Consider the following 14,552-nt stretch of genomic DNA (forward strand, 5'->3'; position numbering starts at 1 on the left):
TAATTAGTGTTCTATTAGTTTTCAGGTGTACAGTCTAGTGAGTACTCCATGCTCATCATGCTAAGTGTACTCCTAATCCCTTTCACATGTTTCACTCATCCCCCACCCCTCTCCCCTCCGGGAACCTCCAGTTTGTGTTCTGTATTTTAGAGTCTGTTTTTTTGTCTCTTTATTTTCTTTATTTGCTCGTTTGTTTTGTTTCTTAAATTCCACATATGAGTGAAATCATATGGTATTTGTCTTTCTCTGACTGACTTCTTTCACTTAGCATTATACCCTCTAGGTCCATCCATGTTGTCACAAATGGCAAGATCTAATTCTTTACTGTGGCTGAGTAATATTCCAGTGTCATATGTGTTTGTGTGTGTGTGTGTGTGTGTGTGTGTGTGTGTGTACCACATCTTCTTTATCTGTTTATCAGTGAACACTTGGGCTGCTTCCATATCTTGGCTATTGTAAATAATGCTGCAGTAAGCATAGGGGTTCATATATCTTTCCAAGTGAGTGTTTCCATTTTCTTTGGGTAAATCCCAGTAGTGGAATTACTGGATCATATGGTCATTCTATTTTTATTTATTTATTTTTTTAGAGAGAGGGAGAAAGGGGAGGGAGAGAGAGAATCTTAAGCAGACTCTATGCCCGTGCAGAGTCCGACATGGGGCTCCATCTCACCACCCGGAGATCATGACCTGAAATCAAGAGTCAGACGCTTAACTGACTGAGCCACCCAAGTGCCCCTATTTTTAATTTTTTGAGGAACATCCATACTCTTTTCCACAGTGGCTGCACCAGTTTGCATTCCCGCCAACAGTGTACGAGAGTTCCTAATAGACTTTTTTTTTTTAGAGCGGTTTTTGGTTGACGGAAAGATTGCGCAGAAAGTATAGAGTTCCCACAATACTTCCTCTCCCCACCCCTAACACATCCTCCGTTTCTCCCATTATGAACTTCGGCCTTGGTGTGGTGCATTTGTTGCAATCAATGAACCAATATTGATACATTATTATTAACTAAAGTCCACAGTTTACATTTGAGTTAACTTTGTATTATGCAGTTCTAATGGGTTTTGACAAATGCTAATGTCATATATCCACAATTAAAGTATCAAACCGATTTACTGCCCTGAACGTCCCCTGTGCTGTACCTCTTCCGCCCTCCCCAAGCCCTTGTCAACCACTGATGGTTTCACTGTCCCCATAGTTTTGCCTTTTCCACAATGTTATATAGTAGGAGTCATAGACTGTGAAGCCTTTTCAGACTGGCTTCTTTTACTTAGCAGTAGGCATGTAAGATTCCTTCATTTCTTGTCGGGACTTGATAGCTCATTTTTTTTAAATGTGAATTTTCCATTGTACAGATGTACCAGTTCCTTTATCCATCACCTATAGAAGGACATCTCAGTTGCTTCCCATTTTGGGCAACTAGGAATAAAACTGTTCTAAACACTCCTGTCAAGGTTTGTGTAGATAGAAGTTTTCAACTCATTGGGGTAAATACTTAGGAACTTCTGCTATTTTAATTAGCTAAAGGCCAGTGTCAGAAAAAAATACATTTGAAAGCCCCTGTGTTTAAAAATCAACCTATAATAGGTTTTATAGGTTTTTTTTTTAAAGGAAAGATAGAATGGATGTTCATTTCCTGTGCCTTTGAGTTGAAGGTGAATAACCATCAATCTAACATCTAAAAAATGTTCCAGATCTGTAGCAAGGCCAGGGAAATAGGAGCAGAGAGGCAGAACATGGGTAAGAGAAACTCTGCGCTCGGAAGGGATAGCCATCACAGCACGAAAGCCGCGTGCCACATCCTTTGTTCTTCCCTTAGAAAATCCTAGGTATTCAGAGTTGGAAGGAACCTGAGGGAGTCAGCTGTTGATTGTGAGATCATCTACCATATACCATATCATACACCATATACCATCATATTCATATACCAAGAAAGAAAAAACACTGCCAATTGACTGATGTGTCCTCAATGGTAGGACACATCCTGATGTAAATGCTATTAACATATGAAGAAATGTAAGTCTTAGAACTGGTAAAATACAGTATTCACCACAGATGGAGTAACAGGCATGGGACAAAGAACAGTATGATGCTCACGTATTTGGAGTGGCAGAAACTTGAAGGTTTTGCCTAATGGCTTTTATTCCTTCTGGAAAGTAGTCAGAGTTCATCTTCTGAGGAGGAGGAGCTAAAGGAAGGCCTTAGCGGCTCCAGAGTGGAAGGTCTTTGAGTGAGTCGTTGACAGCAGTGGAACCCAGCAGACCCAGGAGATGGTAGAATGGCTGGGAAGCACTGAGGGTGCCCTGGGTTAGGGACACAAACTCATAGTGACACCAGACTACATGGCTGTGATCTGAGTCAGGAGTGGAGAGAGTGGACAGTGGCTTCATCTAGGATTAAGGGTTTGCTGGGCAGGGCGACCAAAGAACAGTGGGCAGAGGCCTTGCAGACGCAGACTGTGAGATAGTGCAGGGCCATAGGCGCATGGCAGGGCCCATGCTGGAAGACGAGAAATGCAGGCCAACAGTAACATTTTGTGTTCCCCCCAGGATTGACTGGAAATACTTTTATAATGTTACTTACACTTTTTAGATATACACCGAACTAGGTATAAACTCATTTTACATAAAGACATTTACAAATTAAGTAGAAAAAAAACCCATTTTTTCAAACAATAAGGTAGGGGCACCTGGGTGGCACATTTGATTGAGCAGTCAACTCTTGGTTTTGGCTCAGGTCGTGATCTCAGGGTCATGGGATCAAGCCCTGCATTGGGTTCCACACTCAGTGCGGAGTCTGCTTGAGATTCTCTCTCCCTCTCCCTCAACCCCCCCCCCCCCCCCCCGCACCTCAAATAAATAAATCAATCCTTTGGGGGCACCTGGGTGGTTCAGTCAGTTAAGCATCTGCCTTTGGCTCAGGTCATGATCTCAGGGTCCTGGGATCGAGCCCCGCATCGGGCTCCCTGCTGAGCTGCTTTCTCTCCCTGCTTCTTTCTCTCCCTCTGACACCACCGCCTCCTGCTCATGTGCTCTCTCTCAAATAAATAAATAAAATCTTTTTTTAAAAAAAGGTAAATGTTATGCCCTGGATGTTCATGTTTCAAGTTCAAGATGGGAACAACTTGAGGCTCAAATTCTTTGCATTTCATGTGTCTGTGCTCCCTTAGGAATGCAGGGTTACTACTCAAATCACCTTCGCATTTGGCATGCTTATTAGTAATAATACAGCCCTATCAGGGCTACCACTCAGCTCCCCTGCTCCTCCTTTCTGTTGAAATTACTGTGGAACTTTTGTTTATGCAACACTCAGATGGCATTTTGGCTTTCACTTAATTCAAATGCATCATTTGCAAGTTAGCGCACCTGTATGCTTTTCCAGCAAATCTGTAATAGAGTAGTGCTAGCGACGGTATCAGCACAGGTGCTTTAATCGGATAACACAGAATGCACGTGTGTGTATTGTCATCAGAATTAAAACAAAAATATATATAAATTGATGGGCATCTAAGATCCCTTAATTTGAGAAAACACTGGCCAAGAGCAGTGGTTCTCAAAGTGTGGTCCAGGGACTGCCAGCATCATCAGATCAGTCACCTGGGAACTTGTTGAGTGAGTCTGCTGTAAGCCAAAGTGTGAACTGCTGTGAACTGCTGCTCTAAGCTAACTGAATCACTCATTTTACAGATGAGGAAACTGTGGCCCAAAACCTGCTGCTCAGAATTGCAGTTAGTGTCTATGAAAACTGGGTCTCAAACCTGAACCTCTGGACTTCAGTCCATTTCTGTTTCCAAAGCACTACATTGTCATTTCTTTCTCAGTTTTTATTTTGTTTTCTTTGGTTGGGGTTGGGTTTTAAGGAGTGTTCCTAAAGTTTTGGGTTCTTGTCATTTTGTTCCTTATAGTGCCAGAACCTACTAAGACCTGTTCAAGCCAGCCCCAACCTGCCGGTACCAGTACCAGCACTTGCACCAGCACTCTGTCCAGCAGCAGCAATGGCAAACGTGCATCTGCCAGCAGCCAGCAGCCAGCTGCGTCCCGTTACCTGCCTCGCGAGGTGCCTCCACGCTTCCGCCAGCAAGAACAGAAGCAGCTGTTAAAGAGAGGCCAGCCATTGCCTGCAGGGGCCCTGGCCAGTGTGAGCCCGACCCAGGGTGCTGGGCCCGCAGGGGTAAGCCCTCCTCCCCTCCCTGGAGCCGGCGCGCAGCAGCATCCCAGTAAGCTCCAACCAGGTAAAAACACGTAGAATGAGGCATTCCTTTTATCAGAACCGGTGTGCCATTTTCAACTTTGGTGTACAGTGATACAAATAGACATATTTTGGTCCATATTCACTATATGCATATAATGGAGGGAGCTAGCTAGCTAGATGGTGGATAGATTCATTTCAATTGAATTTTATTTTATTTTTTTTAAAGATTTTATTTAAGGGAGAGAGAGAGAGAGAGAGAGCACGAGTGGTGTGGGGGACAGAGGAAGAGGGAGAAGCAGGCTTCCCACTAAGCAGGGAGCCTGATGCAGGGCTCCATCCCAGGACTCCAAGATCATGACCTGAGCCGAAAGCAGATGCTTAACTGACTGAACCATGCAGGCACCCCTCAATTGAATTTTAAAATTCAGTTCTGTTTCCTCCTACTTCTATATATTATTTCTCATCGGTTTTCTGATGGCATTAGCTCCTTCAGCTAAGTTTGTTTCTCACCAGAAACTAGAGGTCTGCACAAGAGTACATGTGCATCTGTCAAGGCAGATGCCATAGAATCCTGCAGTGAGAATTCTTAATAAAACCTCCCTGCCCGTTTCCGAGGCTGGCCCGTGACTGTGCCTGCGCTCTCTGCGGGGAGGTCACAGCGTTTGATCGGGAGTGGGTGCTTCTAACTGTCACTTGTTCAGACACGTTGAGCCAAACCTGCCAGGTCTCGTGCTCAGCCCCTGCGTGTCTGGGGTTCTGATCCCCCTGCTTCTGGCTGGCATCCTTGCCTGCAGTTGGACACCAGCTTTCTCTTGACTCCTGAGAGAAATCACCACTCGTTCGTTCACTTTCCAGCTCCTAGACTGCTTGCTGACGCTCTCCTGTCCTCTCCTCTCTCCCCTCTTCTATCTTCTTGACCTTACTGATGGACTCCTGCTTTAAACAATTGCTTTACCAAAGTGTTAGAGAAATTTTTGGAAGAGAGCAAAGTACATGTGTTCAACTGCTGTGTTTCCCTGTTATTTTCTTAAATCGTTCCATTTCGAATGATTTCACAATCAGCATTGGTGCTGGCATGGACACCGTCTTTGGTCATGGTAGTGAGACTCAGGCCTCAGAAGCAAGGAAGCTTCTTACATTAGATCGGGATCTAAAAGAAACCTGCCACAAGTTATATTAATATTTCTTTCATGTGCTGCTTTCTAACATAGAGAATAATTCCAACATGGCTTAAGAGTTGTTTGTTTTTTTTTTTAAGATTTTATGTATTTATTTGACAGAGAGAGAGACCGCAAGAGAGAGAGCACAAGCAGGGGGAGTGGGAGAGGGAGAAGCAGACTCTCTGCTGAGCAGGGAGCCCGATGTGGGGCTCGATCCCAGGATCCTGGGATCACAACCTGAGCCAAAGGCAGACGCTTAACAACTGAGCCACCCAGGCACCCATGGCTTAAGAGTATTAATAGCAGTATTTCTCAAAACTCCAACTTTGTGGTATATTTGAAACAAATATTTTTAGCTTGGCCATATGTCTTTAAATAGTCTTGACTCTCATCTGCTGAATTCCTGGTAGAGGGTATGTAGGTCAATGGTTGTCAGCAAAAAGCAAGGGAAAAAAAGAAATTATCAAATATAGTCATTGACCAAGAATATAGTCTGTCTACTTCACCGCAAGCAGTTATTATCAAACACAGTTACTTTCTACACTGAAACATGGTCCTCAGGAAAATCTTAACACAGACAAGGAGTGTGTAGTCATCCCTAAATAGCTTGGTGTTTTAACTTCAGATGCTTGTTTTGAAAAACTGGAAAAGAACTGTAACAACCCTGCTTTTTTCAGGCCTTATCCCATTGTTACATGATTAGTTGGCAGGACCACATCAGGGTTCCCATCAGATGCTGTTGGTGCAGGACGTTACCAGGACTTTCTTAGATAAGTAGAAAATAAGGAGTTGCTTCAAATTTGGGGGTTGGAAATAATATCCTTTATTAAAATATTGGCCTCTGTAAATAGCCTCTGGAAAGCTATTTCTAGTTTATTATAGTTAAAAATAGATAGATAGATAGATATAGATACAGGGGGAGACTAAATCAGCATTTTCTGTATAAACGTCTCAGAAAATGGAATCTATCTATATTATATTAATAAAATAAGAAATGACTGATTTTTGGCTCCCAAACAAAAGTTTTCATTTTATACCAATTTCATCTCTTTCCCAACAGTTGCTGGTATCATAGCCAGATGAACCTTTCTGATTCAGGTCCCCTCGAAACCTGTCCTGCCTTACTAGTTCCTACTGCACAAAGTCTCGCTTTCTCTGCCTGGCTGTCAAGACAGCCTTGTCTAGTCAGCATTTTCCCTTCTATTCTATTTGGCTTACTTTCCATTCTACCAGCACTGTTTCCTCACTGTGTCACAAATACGCCAGGCTCAGTGTCGTCTGTCTCAGTACGTGCATGCACCTGATGGCCTTCCCCTTCCTTTCTGTCCAGGTCATCACGGCCCCGCCCCACGAAGCCCCTTCCGTGCTTCCACTCTCTGCTCCTCTTGCTGCAGGAAGGTGCTCAGTCTGCAAATACAGCTTCACCTTCATGGCACACTGTGCAGCCTACGTTGTTTGCTGATTAATTTTAAGAGTCTCAGCTCTTGATTAAATTGAAAGTATCCTGTAAAGAGTCTCACTTTCCTATGGTATGACCAGTCTAGAGGGGTGGAATGAGCTCTACACTGGGGGGTGGGGGGGAATGATGTCCTGGCAGCTATAGCACTCACTGGTCATACCCCTCACCTAGGACTTCATTCTCATCCAAAATCAGAGGTCTGAACCTCTCAGGACCTCTAATCTCTAAGGTCTCTTCCCTTTAATTTCTGAGTCAAATACTGTTCCAAAGAGCTTGTTTGATTTTGTCCATGGAGACGTTGCGGGAACTCCGTCTGGTGGTGTTCGGGAGTCAGCACGGGGATTGCAGGGGGCAGCAACGTGCATGGAGGCAGCATGGCTGAGGGGTCAGGAGACAGGCTGGTGGAGCCACGGCTTAATAAAGTTTCCAGACCCATGACCTCCTGTGTGACTTTGACCAAGTCACTTTCACGGCCTGCCCTCTAGAGTTCTCACCTGTGACATGGGGGGATTCCTACTCTACAGGACTCTGAGAGTGAGATTATTTGTTTGGTACTCAGCAGAGGGCCTTGCATACAGTAAGTGCTCCATAAGTGCATCAAATATGTGCCCATCTTTGACATGCTATTATGGAGCAGCAGTTGTTTCTTAAACTTGCAAAATTTTTAAATGAATAAATTCCTCACAGTGCAATAAAGCTTTCTCATCCTAGGGGTGCTGGGTGGCTCAGTCGGTTAAGTGTCTGCCTTTAGCTCAGGTCACGATTCCAGGGTTCTGGGATCAGGCCCCGCATCGGGCTCCCTGCTCAGTGGGAAGCCTGCTTCTCCCTCTCTGCCTGCCATTCCTCCTGCTTGTGTGCTCGCTCTCTCTCTCAAATAAATAAATCTTCAAAAAAAAAAAGCTTTCTCATCTTTCTCTGACCTGTGTACATTTTGAAATTTCAGCTATCCTTCCTAGAGTTGAAGCATTCTGTGAACTTTTTCATGGTGCAAGTTACTTACTAAATTCATATCCAGGTGAAATCCAGAAGAGTAGCCACATTTTCTTGTTACATTGAAACTTTTCTAGATACTGCTTCAAGTAAAAGCTCGCATAATTTTTTTTTTTTTTTAATAATACATAGATTGTCATTGAGTTTGATTCTGGGTCAGCAGGTGTCCACCCCTGTAGCCACACCTGAAAAATGCAGTTTTGCTCATGATTCCATTCCTCTGACAGTAAGGTTAAGTTAAAAAGTAGGAATGTTCGGTCACTGAACTAAGATTGAATTACCCAAGCCGGGAGCGGGTAAATGACTCATCCTTAAGATTTTAGCAGCAGACCATTTCTCGTGAAAAGAAAAGTGGAAAGGGATTATTTCAGACCAGCACATTAATTTCTATATTTCCCAAGTGTATCAGCATGTGGACTCTTTTTTCACCCACCAAAGGTATAGTGTGATTGGCAAAGATTAAAGAAGGTTAAATATCCCTGGAAAGAATCAGTGGACTTTGAATCACCTTTATCATAGCTTTAAGAAGTTATAGTGAAAACCTGCTAAAATTAATGAGCATCCTGGTTCCCTCCCATCTGAGTGCAGGGCCGTTTGCCTTACTTCCTCCTCCCTGTGGAGGGATTGTCACAGTGTTTGCTGGAGTAAGGGAAAGCGATCTTGTCCACCCCAGTGTATACAGAAAGCACTTATAGATACCAGTGAACAGTGTCGGTGTAGAAACGGGAACGTGTGTAAAGAATTGAAAACTGAAGTCGTACTCGTTTTAGCGCAGCAAGCGCAGCTACGTGTTCTGTGCTGTTACATGAGGCAGTGGGAGCGTGTGCAGAGACCCAGACTGACAGTCGTTTCTGTACTCGTTCATTTCCTTTATGTCCCACATGCTTTTGAAAAGGATATGTCAGTAGATCAGTCTGGCTGTTACAAAGTTTTGTTACGATTCACCTTGTAATTTACAGTAATCTGTCAAACTTGTTCATATGGAAAAATTGCATTGCCAGTTTTTGCCATTTTTGACAGGCTGATCGCTAGCTTAATACTTATGCACCGTCTCTTTCCTCTGGTTACTCCATCAGAATGCCTAGGCAGCAGTCCCACACACAGCTTGCATACCTTTGACAGGAGGAGAGGCTAACCCGCCAGAACTGTGGTCTCTTCAAGCATGTCTGCATTAAGTCACCAAGCAAAACATTTCTTGAATGCCTACTAAGTATAGGGATACATAGTCATGCCTAAGTGGGTTGGGGTGCCACCAAGAGATAACGGGGAGGGGGCACATGCCCATTAACCCAGACTGAGGATGGGGGACTGCCAAGGAAGGCTTTCCCATGGAGGCAACCTGAGCTGAGTTTTGGATTAGCTGTGAAAGGCAGGTGATAGAGCAGCCTCCGTGGGTGATGAAGGTGGTTCAGTGTGGCTGAAGTGCAGGGGGCAGTAAGGGGAGATGGGGCTGGAAAGGTAGCTGTTAGTATTACTAAGTAAAGCAATAAACTAGCACAAAAACTTACTGTGATTACCCAGTCACATCAAATTCATATTCAAAGCTATCCCAGCACATTGCTTTTGGAACTTGGTAGGCTAATTCTAAAGTTCATCTAGAAGAGTGAAGGTACATAAGTAGAATAGTCAAGAAAATTTTTAAAAAGAATAATGAGCTATCAAATAGAGCCATGATCCTCCAGTAATTAATTACAACTGCGTGTTACTGGGGCAAGAGTAAACAAACAAATTGATGAGATACACTGGAGGGACCAGGGAAAACACACACACACACACACACGGAGGTTTAGGTTAGTATGGCCTCCCGAACTACTGGGAAAGTGGCAGCTCCCATCAACACAGTGCTAGAAAACCATACACGAAACAAACATGAAAACTGTTGCAGGTGACACAGGAGAACATTTCCAGATTGTGGCCTGAAATGTTCTCTTAGGCAAGAAGCTGTGAAAAGAAAGCCTGACAATGTTGAGTGTATGAAAGTTACAGACTTTTTTGTACAATCCCATAAATAAAACCTGAGAGGAAATACCAAGCCTTCCTATAAATCAACAAGGAAAAAAACAGTCCAGTAGGAGAATGGGCAAAGAATGTGAACAGGCAGATCGTAAAGCTACTACAAATGAGTCCTAAGCATTTTGAGAGATAGTATTATTTGTGACCAGGAGGAAAATAAGTGAAAATGAAAACAACAGTGATACACCATTTTTCACTTACCAAACTGCCAAAACTTGAAAATCTATTGTAATACCAGCAGTACTGTTGATTGAGTACTTACTATGTCCTAGTTCCAAGTGCTTCACACATTAATTTTTTAGTCTTCACAGCAAGACTCCAGAACAACTCCACCGGACTGGTGAGGGCGTGGGAAGGGGCAACTCTGATTTGCTGCAGGTAGGGATGTAACTAGTGTGGCCACTAGGGAGGGCAGTTTGGTAGAATTTATAAAAATTTTAGGTGGTCCTATCTCCTGACCCAACTATTCTTTTTGTTTATTTATTTTTAAGTAGGCTCCATACCCAGCATGGAGCCCAACGCAGGGCTTGAACACACAACCCTGAGATCAAGACCTGAGCTGAGATCAAGAGTCAGGGGTTAACCAACTGAGCCACCTAGGCGCCCCTCCTGACCCAGCTATTCTAACTGGGAATACATCTCTTTTGCCCTCCCAGTCCCTATTGCTCAGCGGTTATCGCTTGCCCTGTGGCATGAGCTAGCGGTAGGGGAGTTGAGAATGTCAAAAGGCAGGAGGGACAAACTGTCAACTGTTGTCTCTTTGAAACAGTTACAAATGTAGGAACATTATTAACCTTCCAGTGACTGACATCGTGCTTTGCCCCACACGGAGAGAAAGCATGACCTGTGTTTGGGAACCAGTGGAACTTCTGCTGGGTTTCAGGTCTTCTATCACTGCAGTATCCAAAGAGGCGTACTCAAGAGTTGTCAGGGGTGGAGAGGGGCTCCTGCAAAATGAGACGGAGAGGCCAGGGTTCCTCCCAGCCCCGGTCCAGTTTCCCTATTTAAGCAACATTTGTCTTGAAATAAAACATTGGCCTTCTAAAAAAATAATGCAGGGGAAAATGGATTTTTTAATTCATCTATGAATTTGTGGAGGGGAGCTCATGTAGCCAATTGGCAAACACTTGTAACTGGTAAGATAAGTGGTAGTATATAAATGTAGTGAATCACACGATACAGGTTCCAGAAAAATGTCATTTTGTCTTGTGATTTTCTAGGCAAGATTTGCAAGTCTGCTGCGTAGCTCTAGCTCCAAACACTTGAGAGCTTTTTGTCTTTAAAAAAAAAGAAAAAAAGGGGCGCCTGGGTGGCTCAGTCGGTTAAGCGGCTGCCTTCGGCTCAGGTCATGATCCTGGGGTCCTGGGATCGAGCCCCACGTCCGGCTCCCTGCTCAGCGGAGAGCCTGCTTCTCCCTCTCCCTCTGCCTGCCACTCTGCCTACTTGTGCTCTCTATCTCTCTGTCAAATAAATAAATAAAATCTTTAAAGAAAGAAAAAAAAAACACCTCTTTTTCATTGTGCTAAAGGCAGAACAATGTATTGTTTTGGTGACTGCTTTGTACATTTATAAACAGAGGCTTTGATTAATATGCAGTAGGGTAGTGTTTGCTTCTTAGATCTTTTTTAGATAGAGGCAGGAAAGTAATTAAGAAGTTGGACACTTGCCAGTTTACATATGGGGCTCGTTTAGAATATTATCGCCAGTGTTGGTATGCCACATGTTTCAGGGTTGTTTAGGAAAAGCGAGAAGGAAGAAGGAACGCACAACAAAGGCGGTATGAAAGAGCAGCATTTATTTGCATGCAGCCGGTAGGCATTATGCCCTTATTCTTTTGGCTGACTTTCAGGACAGCAGAAGAGGGGCCCCGGCGCTCCCTGTAGCTGGTCCTGAAGTGCAAACGTTGGTGACAATCGAAAGAATTTAAAGAGGAAGGAAGATCGGTTTAGTGTCAGCTGCAATTAGATAATCAGAGCTTTCAGATCCCCTCCGTGGACGCCTCCCCCTCGCTGAAGGGGATGAATCGGATACCTCCCGGAGCGGAAAGGGCACGGCCGGCCCCTGCTCCGCGGGCGCCCGCAGGTTGCCGGGGCGCAGGCCGGCGCGGAGTCTGCTGGCGGCGCCACAGCGGGAGGCTCCTGCGGCGCGCGGCCGACATGGGGGAGCTGCGCGGCCCGGCCGGCTCGCCAGGTGGCCGGCTCGCCAGGTAGCGTCTCCCGGGGCTGGGGCGGCCCCTGCCCGCAGGTACCCCACCCGCGGCGGCGCGGAGCAGGAGACGGAGCGCGGCGGCGGGGGCGGCAGCTCTGCGCCCTGGGCCCTCGGCTGCGGCTCCGACTGGATAAAATGGCGTCTTGGAAGGGAGCCGCCGGCCAGCGCGGTGCGGCCGCTCCGCCGCCTGGGCGCCCACTACCCTGACCGCGGCCGTGACCCCTGCTCTTCCCGCCGCTCTCCCCCGCTTCGCGAGCTCCCGGCGCGCCCTCCCCAAGCGCCAAGCAGCGCCTTCTGCCCCGCGTTTTGTCACCGTGCTAATAGGTTCTTAACCTGGAGGAAGCAAGCTTGTCCCAGTGCTGCTTTGCAGAAAACACAGGCCCGAACGCGGAGTCTTGTGCACACTTGGAGTATTGTTCCCAGTAAATCTTTTACTCCGGTCTGCATTTCATAATTCCTTGCATTTGTGGAAGTTGACAGATGAAATGTTTATAGAGTCTGTCCCGCGATGGAATTCTGAATTCAAAGCGCTTTCTCCGTGAGATTCTCGCACACAGTAAATGCAGTGGATGGGGAGGCATCTTTGCCTCTCAAAAGCTGAAAACAGTTGTTAACATTTATCTTGCGTCTTGAAAGACGAGTGGCAGGGAACTTGTGTTATCAGTAAGCATTAGGAAACATTTTCTACTAGGGGAAAGCATTTGGAATTACTTCGTTTAATGTACGGTTTACTCTTTTGTCATTTTAGTTCCAGGGACTATGGTCATGAAGCATGAACTCTGTGCTCCTGTCGGTGTTAGTACTGATTAAGCATTATGCACACTTCTGAGTAAATCTTGTCCACACTTCCCTATCTGATGAATTTGATACCTCATTAAAATTTTGCTTATTCTAGCTCCTGGAAGCTCTTCGTTAAATACTTTTCCTTGAAAATTTTATCTTTATATGGTAACATTTTGGAGCTTAAAAAGAAAGTTTTTCTTTTTAAATCATGCTATTGTGTAATCCTTTTTAAATTAATCACTTAAGACAGTTATGTTACCTAGATTTTTATAGAGATACCTAGTTTTAGAATGTGTAGACCATTTGAACAGCAGAAGAAAAGAGAATTTAACATAATACACAAACTTCATTACTTTTTTCTTTTTAAGGCTTTTTTTAGGGGGAATTATTTTGATAGTAGAATGGTGGAGCCGAAGGAGCACTAGATGCAGCTTTCAGTTCCATCTTTACTGCTTATTAGTTATAACACCGTCTCCAAGTTTGACCTCTCTGAGCCTCTGTTTCCCAATCTGTAAAATGGACATAATTTGTTAAGGTTCAGTTAATTCAGTGTGGGTGGAGATACTTCAGAACTTCAAAGTGTTATGTGATGGATATGACAACCCCTAGTTATAAACTCTCTCAGACTTGTTATATTACAGGTATGGATTTTAGCCTTTCAGAGCTCCTGGGCTCTACAAGAGAGTCTAGAACACCTATAAGAGAATTCAGTCTTTTATTTCAGAGCTTTCATTCATTTCAAAATGCTTGCTCCTACAAGTCAGTCATTTCACAAAATTTCTTCCCCATAGTTCTCTCTTTTAGACTAGAACTAAAACATAGATTTGTGAATTGATAACACAGTCAAGAGACTTTGGTTTATGCAAAGTGTGTTATTCAAATATTGTCGAAGCCATAAAGTTCTCTTAAGAATAATGGTGTGCTTTGAACATAAAGAGAATAATGAATGGTCTTTTAAATTGTCATTTTTGGAATAAATTCTCTTACCAGAATATGTTGTGATGATGGTGGGCGGTGGCAGCGCACAGTGGTGCTGGGGATGAACGTGGTGGCGATGGTGGTGAGGAGGAGGAGGGGGAGAGACACTCAGGGATTCCCTCGAACAGAGTTGCTCAAACTGTGCTCCTCAGAGACCCGCAGAAGACTTGAAAGGAGTCTGAGTGGGGAGGAGACAGCGGGGAGTGGATGCAGCCTAATTTTCCAGGCTCTAGGGTTAACACCTCCACGTGGTGGCAATATCAGCTCCACTGTTTGTGTTTTGTTGCTTGTGTTGTTTTTACCTGTGTGCTGAGAAGACTGTGGTGAGTGGTATTTTCAAATCCACTTGAGTCTATAGTCGAAAACCATAACCGTAGCATTAAAATCATAACTTTTTGCTTTAGCGTATGAGACCTTTCAAGCGTTTAAAAAGATTTTTATGTTTAAGCTATTATTTCTTTTTAAGATTTTATTTATTTATTCGAGAGAGAGAGCACAAGCAGGGGGCGGAGCAGAGAAGAGGGAGAAGCAGGCTCCCCACTGAGCAGGGAGCCTGATGTGGGGCTCCATCCCAGGACCCTGGGATCATGACCTAAGCCAAAGGCAGACACTTAACCGACTGAGCCACCCAGGTGCCCCTCAAACTATTATTTTTTTAAATATTAGAATAATAGGACACAATTGTTTCTCATTGTCAAACTTCTTGAGCAGGAAAAATAAATGACAAAACAAGATACAAGTGAAAGAAAGGGACTAAGGAAAAACTAA

At 44.4% G+C, this 14,552-nt stretch overlaps 1 protein-coding gene across 7 annotated transcripts in view; it reads left to right on the top strand.

The window, feature by feature from the left end:
• The window catches only part of TNRC6C (trinucleotide repeat containing adaptor 6C), a 148,860-nt gene that overhangs the window by 65,761 nt on the left and 68,547 nt on the right, over window positions 1-14,552 (top strand). For all 7 annotated transcript variants that reach the window (XM_078066167.1, XM_078066169.1, XM_078066168.1 and 4 more), the window contains exon 4: window positions 3,907-4,233. In XM_078066167.1, coding sequence (XP_077922293.1) covers window positions 3,907-4,233 — 327 coding nt within the window. The remainder of the gene's footprint in view (window positions 1-3,906; window positions 4,234-14,552) is intronic.

The sequence above is a fragment of the Halichoerus grypus genome, chromosome 2 (assembly GCF_964656455.1).
Source record: "Halichoerus grypus chromosome 2, mHalGry1.hap1.1, whole genome shotgun sequence".
In the NCBI taxonomy this organism is placed as follows: domain Eukaryota; kingdom Metazoa; phylum Chordata; class Mammalia; order Carnivora; family Phocidae; genus Halichoerus; species Halichoerus grypus.